This window comes from Anticarsia gemmatalis, chromosome 6 (genome assembly GCF_050436995.1).
Source record: "Anticarsia gemmatalis isolate Benzon Research Colony breed Stoneville strain chromosome 6, ilAntGemm2 primary, whole genome shotgun sequence".
NCBI lineage: Eukaryota > Metazoa > Arthropoda > Insecta > Lepidoptera > Erebidae > Anticarsia > Anticarsia gemmatalis.
The window spans coordinates 2,622,551-2,630,603 of record NC_134750.1 but is presented as its reverse complement, the minus strand read 5'-3'; the positions used below and the strand labels follow the sequence as shown (position 1 = coordinate 2,630,603).

The window sequence follows — 8,053 nt, the reverse complement described above, 5'->3', positions numbered from 1 at the left end:
TGAAGATGGTATCATGCTATCTACCGATTATGAAGATTCATCGACGCCTAATAAAGATGAATTATTAGTTCCATCTTCTGTCGAAATATCGAAAACTATAAACGGAACTACGTATGAAGACGATAGGTTAAATGAAATAATTCCTTTTGACGTTTATCCTGTTTATTAGAGATAATAGTAAAGACAGTTATAGCAAATATCTTTATAAAAATTGGGAGTGTATCACAACCAAATAATTTATTTTGTATTGTTTTAAAAAAATATATACAGGTCGTGAAATTTTTGTTCTTATTTTTACCCATAATTTACTTCTACCGAAGCATTTTTTGAACCTTGACAAAATGCTATTATTGTAGTTGTACAAAATATATACTAAAAATAATACCAACTTCATAATATAATATACAAATAGTAACTGCGGTTAGGACTTCTATCGATGACACACAGTGCCTGTATGATAGCGGCAAGGTGACTGTTGCGTTAATTTAGGCAAAGTTATCACAAAAATATACACTTTTTCAAGCATATCGTAGTAAAACTTTACAGGAATATTGTTAATGAGGAAATTGTTTTATAAAACATATTTATTAATCAATGGAAAAACACGAGAATGAAGGAATGACAAGGAAAACAAGTATTTGATATAAAACGTGGACATTTATCAGTCAACACGTTTCATTTGACATAAGCTGTGTGATGTGTGTGGTTGTATTTTTTAAATTTAATTTTTTAACTCGACAATGATCTCAATTAGTTCAAAATTTTGTATTTGCGGCTCTGTCGTTTTGGTGAGATTCTTTTAAATATATATTTACAGGCATATTTCAAGAAATCGTTGCTTTCGAATTATACAAAAATTACGATTTAAAAAATATTTTGAATGAGGTAGTGAGGTGATTTTGAGTACTACATAGTTTTGAAATAAATGTGAGTGAAATTGCATGGTGATATCTGATCAGTTTTTAACTAGAGGCATCATAAATGTGGTGCTGTTGACCGCTATAGGTCAGTGATTCGTGTGAAAAAATTGTTGATAACGAATTCTTATTTGAGAGTAAAATTACTTTTACAACGGTTTGTTGTGCGTTTATTTTAGTGCAGTGTATGAATTGTATAATTTATTATAGTAAACACTCGGGCTTGTTAATTGATTATAATTATTCAAGTTATATCGTATCTTTAGACAGCTGTGGCGTGATTCTTTACCGCGAACGGCTAGATATCGAGATTTTTGAATAAAAATCTTGTAGGTACGTTTACACTATTTTTGAAATACATTTAAATATCCACCTCTCCGTATTTTATAGCAAGAGTAAATTCGGTATGAGAATTTTTAGGAGTAAAAAAAATTTTTGCTATTTTTATTAACATGCCTATATTTAAAGTTTTAAATCAAAAGCTTGTTCGATACATAGTGTTAGCAAATAAATGTTGTGTTTGGTTTATGATCTTTGTATCAGCTGAATATAAATAACACAAGAGGATATTAAATCATATAACCAAATCATGTTCGGGCTTGGAGGACACCAAAAGCAATGATAATTTGATTAATATTTATATTTACCTTGTTGTTGGATTATTATGACATTACGTGTAGTACGATACGATAAGTTAAAATATAACTCACGTTTTCATTGAGGTTTGACCACTTCATAATAAGTATATGTAGGTTATCATCAGTAGAGTGATTTAATTTTTAAAAAAAATTAAAACGTTTAAAAAGCACTGAAAAAATAGTTCATGCGGCACCCGCTAGAGGCGCTGTTCCGATTTTCGTACAAAATTTCTCCATAATTAGCCAGTTGTCGCTGGTCAATAGTGGAAGAGAATAAAGCTGCTATTATAGCATATTTCGAGAGTTGTTTTTACGTTTGCTGCCACTTTGTCCATCAGATATTATTCGTCATTTAATTTATTAAAAACCCCGTTAGATTGGCTTTCGTTATTTGAAATATGAAGTTTACTTTAAAAAAATCGGTCTTTTTTTCAGGCAATACATATGGCTACAATGGCCGCAACAATCGAAGATTTTAAGATGCAAAGTATTATATTTAATGAAAAAAAGACACAAATACAGAACAAATGTTTAGATCAGGTGAGCATTATAAGCACTATGCTAAATTACTATTTAAATATTAATAACAATAATAGAATTTCTAACTTCATTGTACAGAATATACTATGAAAATAAGAGTAAATAAAGCAGTGAAAACTTAAATCTAAATACAATACTAATATTGTACATTAGTATTGTGCAGGTAAAGCAACTTTTTCGGCTATTACTTTTACTACCGACATGTACTTATAAATATATTAGGTCGGGGAAAAAGTCTTTTCGCAATATAGTATGTATGAACTTGTAATAAAATCTCTTTGGCATCAAGAATCACAAATGAGTACACGGTTCATTAGGTTTCTTTTAGTGAGCTCGTGAGGTACCCAAATATCGAGCTTTTATGTGTAGAGAAAAGATTTTATTACAAGTTCATACATACTATAATGCGAAAAGACTTTTTCCCCGACCTAATAGATTGCTTACATGTTTATACATGTCCACGTTTTAAAAAGGACAAATCAAAGTAATAAATACTAAGTAATATTATACTAATTATAATGAGTAGAAATTGAATAACTTTGGGGATATCGCGATTTTGCGTTAATTGTTATAACTTAACGGTGGACAAAACGAATACGAACCCTCGACCATTTGCATGGGATGTACCAACTTAAACCACTCGGCTATCACTGTTCTAAATAAATAATAAATTACTTAATAATTATTATCCAATTTTCTCATTTCAGGAAAATGGTGAACATAATTCGGAAGAAGAAAACGTTCAAAAGGACGAGAGCTTCGAGTCTTGTTATGACAGACTAATTGCTTTAGTAAGTTAACATAAAGTTTTAAACTATTATATCAGGCTACCTCCACGGTGCAGTGTTTTAGGTCGCCACGCAGCGGCGTGGCGACCATTGCGTCGGGAGGTCGTGGGTTCGATTCTCACACGGAACCGGTCTGGTTGTTCTTTGTGTCCGTTGTTTGTATGTTCGTAAAAGTCCCCGCGACACAAGAACAATTCTTAGCGCGGTGGTTGTCTTTAACAAAAAAGACTACTTTTATTTAACAAGTTGCCTAGTGATACATAAGATTTTTGGTCGATTCCCGATCAGGGCAAAGTGATATTAGATTTCTCCAATTCATCTGGAAATCTTTGTATAGAAGCCTGAGTTTTTTCAAATTTATTTAAGTGAATGATAAAACGCAACAAGTGAGACTCACTTGTTGTCAAAATTTCGATACTCGACAGTACGGATTAAACAGAATTGCGCTACAGTTTGCTTGTATATCTGTAATCTTGTGAAAGATATAGATTACTCCGTTTAAACTGGTACGAGACCCAAGCCTTGGTGTATTTTAAATATTTTTATATTTGTATTAAAATGCATATTTTTTATTTCAGGAAGTCTTCCCCCCAAAAGTACGATTGAAAGACAAGCTAGAAGATTTAGAAAAAGTTTTACAATTGTATTATGACGAAACAAACAATTATATTTTCGAAAAATGTCGTATTTTTGTAAATTCCATAGTCGGTGACAGTGTAAGTACGTTTTTTCAGTATATGTGTAATATACATTAATTGCAGACTTATGTAACTTAAAAGTTTTGAATCTTTTCGTTTAAATGTGAAAATAAAACTTAGTTTGTCTTAGATTAAAATACACTCCAACAAAACATGACCATCATCCATGTAGACAAAGTGACATATTTAATTTTATCTCAACAACTACTCATCATATTGTGAAATGAGCACATCAAAAAAACCACCTTTTATATAAAAATAGGAAGAAAGGAAAGAAAAAAAAATAAAAATGTTTAGACAATCTATTGTTGATACTAGTCAAATATGAAATATCAACTTGAGAAATTAATTAATGCATCTACTTTTTCTTAATAAATATATAAAAAGTATATAAATATTTTTTCAGTCTAAAAGCATAGAATCAGTATCCAGTAAAGAAGACAGTGGGATCTCAAAAGAAAGAGTGATTCAAATCAAAAACAAATGTGAACAATTGATTGAAAATTCATTTGCTCTAGCTACACCTACTTATGACGACACTGATCCAACTGAATCTACACTTGACGTCACAGCAACTACAGAATCTACAAGAATGCTAGCTAATGACGTCACAAATACACCACCGAAAAATACTCTAGCGAAAAACGAAACAAAATTAAATATACCAGCAAAAAATACGCTAGGTAATACAGATAGCCCTAGAATTACCGAACACACTACTTCTGTTCATAAAGTCATTGCTACAACAGGTCCACCGAATTATAGAACACTGTCACCTACAGAAAAACCGTAAGTTGTATTAATATTTTAAATCTGAATCTAAATCCAAACTAAGCAGAGCATTTACTTTGGTTACTATAACTACCTAACTGCCGAAACTGAGTGACAGGATTGATAGTAACCACCATGAGAGAAATCATAAAAAAAAATCTCACATAGTTTGAAAACTATGGGCATTTAAGAAAACCTAGGATTTTGGTAATTACTATTAACTAGCTGACCCGCGCAACTTCGCTTGCGTCACATTAGAGAGAATAGGTTAAATTTTTATCCGTTTTTGTAACATTTTTTACCGGTACTCTGCTCCTATTCGTCGGAGCGTGATGATATATAGCCTATATCCTTCCGCTGAAATAATTTTTCAAATCGGACTAGTTGTTCCTGAGATTAGCGCGTTCAAACAAACAAACTCTTCAGCTTTATAATATTTAGATTATTAGGTTATAATCAGCTGTTTGTAGTTAAGTATAGAATCGAATGACGGTGTGATAATAAATGTAAATTATTTAATATAATTATGCTTTTTACAGACAAAATACAGCCGCAGAGGCTGGAATGCATTTTGAATGGTCAATACTGTATGGAGGTTTTGGATGTATTGCAATGATTTTGGTTATAGTTTATAGCACCAAGCACTTTCGTCGCAAGGGACGACCAAGTCGTAAGTATATTATACAACATTATTTTTTACAATATATTAAAACATTCAGCGTGAGTTTAATCTCTACACGGAATAAATGTTTTCAAAGATTTTAAATTCTCCTTCTTGATTGTTATGCACAAATCTTTTAGCCCAATTATCGATTTTTTTTGGAACTTATTTTTATCGGTTTCATCACGTTTTTAGTAGGTATTTTTTTTTATTCCTTTAATTACATTGAAGTTAACTACTACAAGGTTGTGAAAATCACTGTGATATTGTATGAAAGCTTCTATGCCTTATGACTTGTCATATAATAATAATATTATTTTTTCAATTTTATTTCAGGTGAAGTTGCAGTGTGAAGTACAATAAAAACTTTGTATTACAAGATACGTCCATATTTATTTATAAAATTACTTTGTTTCTAAATACTTTTATGTTTGTTATATTATTATAAATAAAAAATATATCGTACATTACTGTATTTTTCCTGTAACATGTTTAATTAAGAGCTACTAATTATATCAGACCTTGGACTCAAACACGTGACGTCATTAGCGGTCAAACAGGTAAACTTTGCAATTGTGAATTTGTATGAAAACTCCAAAGTCCAAGATAATCAACTACACTTTACGGAGTCAAAAACTCAAATCAATCCTTAAATACCTTTGAATTTTTTTTTGTTTTACCAGGTATTTGATCTTGAGACGTTCATAGCAATGGCATTAACTAACTGGTTACGTCATAGTAGGTGACTTGCAGTTCATTTGTATTCAGTTCTGCCATTTTGAAAATGGCACATTTTTCTTAAATCTATACTATGTATGTATAACCCGAAGGTGTAGGCAGGGATTTATGAAATAAATCCGCGTTAAGTCATGATTACAAGACTACCCGTGTTATAGTGGACGGACCTTAAAATTCACTAAAATATATCTAGTTTTGAAAAGTTCACATGTCATAGTATAGATTTAAGAAAAATGTGCATATAACAATATGTATGTATGTATGAAATAATAATGAGTTATAAATACAAGGAAAAATACGATAAGATATCGTACAAATATTCCAAACCACATCCTTTAGTTAAACACGTGTTCGACACAACACGGGAATGTTCTGTTTAGTAGTCATTTAAATATTTCTAAATAGTATCAAGTGAGGTCTAGTGCTATTGCATTCCCAGATTTTGCATGCGAAATTTAGCCCGGCAGTGGGACTGTGATGGGATTTATTATATATTCCCGGTAAGTAAAAGTGTTAGATATATACATATATTACTTTTTTCCAATATAAAGCAAGGAAAAAGAATTATAATATGTTTTGGTTAATATCCGTTGACACATAGGGTTTTATTTATCTGAACCCGACAACACACCAATGACTTTTCGAAGTTATGTGTATGTGAGAAATAATTAATTATCACTTGCTTTAACGGTGAAGGAAAAAATCGTGATGAAACCTTGCATGCCTAAAATTTGTTTAATATATTTATTGAAAGCATGCAAAGTCCCCAACCCACACTTGGCCAGCGTGGTGGATTCGAGGTCTAACTCCTCGCTCGTTCGAAACGAGACTCTTGCCCAGCAGTGGGACAGTAATGAAAACATAAATAAAAACTGATATTTTCTTTTTAATAACATCTATTTTAAAAATAACACAGATATGTATTAACAAGTGGATTTTATATTACAGAAATACATAATTACAATGGACGCAGAAATGCAGCCTAATTTTGAATGGAAAATAGTATGTTCATTCAGTGGAATTATGATGATTATTATATTTTTCATGTTAATTGTTCATTATAGTCGGCGTAAAGAAGACACGTCTCGTAAGTAGAATTTTAAGTGGTCTTCAATTGATCTTAATATCTCTTTGACCCAAATTTTTCAATTTACACCCACCTGTCGCGATTTAAAATATTAGTCCCATATACATATACTGGACACATAACTAATATCAAGGCTCACGCCCAATTGTGACCACATTAGCTACCTAATGTGTCACAACCGACAATTATATTTTTAGTTTAAATATGTACTAGAAAGATATTGACTGAACTATTTCTTTTTCAGGTGAAGTAGCATATTAGGAAGATTTTTTTTTCAATAAGCTGCTGATACAGCGTTATTTTTTAATTCTATGTAAAAGAAATAAATAAACAAAAATAATACGGCTACTATGGTTTATGATACGAAAGACCCACAAACCTGAGCGACCGAGTCACCCAGTTCAAATAAATATGTCACGCTTAAAAGGTGATGAAAATAATCAGTTGCTGCAATACTTGAAAAATGTGAGTACACAATGAGTGAGTACAGTAACAAATCTATGCACTAAATATGCTGTGCACGAAAGAGACAAAAACATGTGCTATACTTTTTTTATAAATGAGGGAACGAGACAGTCTACATCTCAGTAACAAATGACTGAAGTTTTAATTGTACGGAGTACGCATCTGTTGTACACTCGACTGTTGACTAATTTGACGATTTGTCGACTAAAAAGTTGGGTAAAATGTGATATATCATTGTTCTCGCTATACAACTTCGGCTTTATGGGTAGCAAGTAGTATAATAATATGATTAATATATGTATTTATCTTAGGAGGGTTTTTAGAGGATTTCGAATTTTTTATATCTAAGTTAACCATGTGACTAAACTTTGGACTACTGTTAAATGACCGATTAAAATTAGAAAATCTATATAGCAACAGATTCTACTCGGAAATTTAATCCAAGATCTTGTATCTACAGTACTTTACCATAGAGATATCAACATCTGAAGGTTCCTTAAATATCTGTTCCGCGTGTAACGTATTCATACTCATAGCAATAAAAATGATTTCTCACCATTATCGCTATTCGAATAATTTTGAATTAAAAAATTATGAGTGCCTCTAGTATTTCGCAAGAACTATATTGTTCACGCAATTTTAATGAAACTTACGTTACTTTACAGAATCGCACTACAGTGCTATCACCCTATCTAGCAACATGAAAACAAGAATTATAAAGTTAAAAACTTTTCAACACAGAATAAAGTA

The 8,053-nt window shown here is 31.2% G+C and overlaps 1 protein-coding gene across 1 annotated transcript; it reads left to right on the top strand.

Annotated features, from left to right (window-relative positions):
* Positions 1-655: 655 nt before the first annotated feature.
* Positions 656-5,479, top strand: LOC142973851 (uncharacterized). The gene is made up of 7 exons (XM_076115871.1): positions 656-788; positions 1,991-2,095; positions 2,803-2,886; positions 3,462-3,599; positions 3,988-4,370; positions 4,892-5,022; positions 5,350-5,479. The coding sequence occupies exons 1-7, from the start codon at positions 741-743 to the stop codon at positions 5,364-5,366; spliced, it is 906 nt and encodes a 301-aa protein (XP_075971986.1). The 5' UTR covers positions 656-740; the 3' UTR covers positions 5,367-5,479.
* Positions 5,480-8,053: the final 2,574 nt, after the last annotated feature.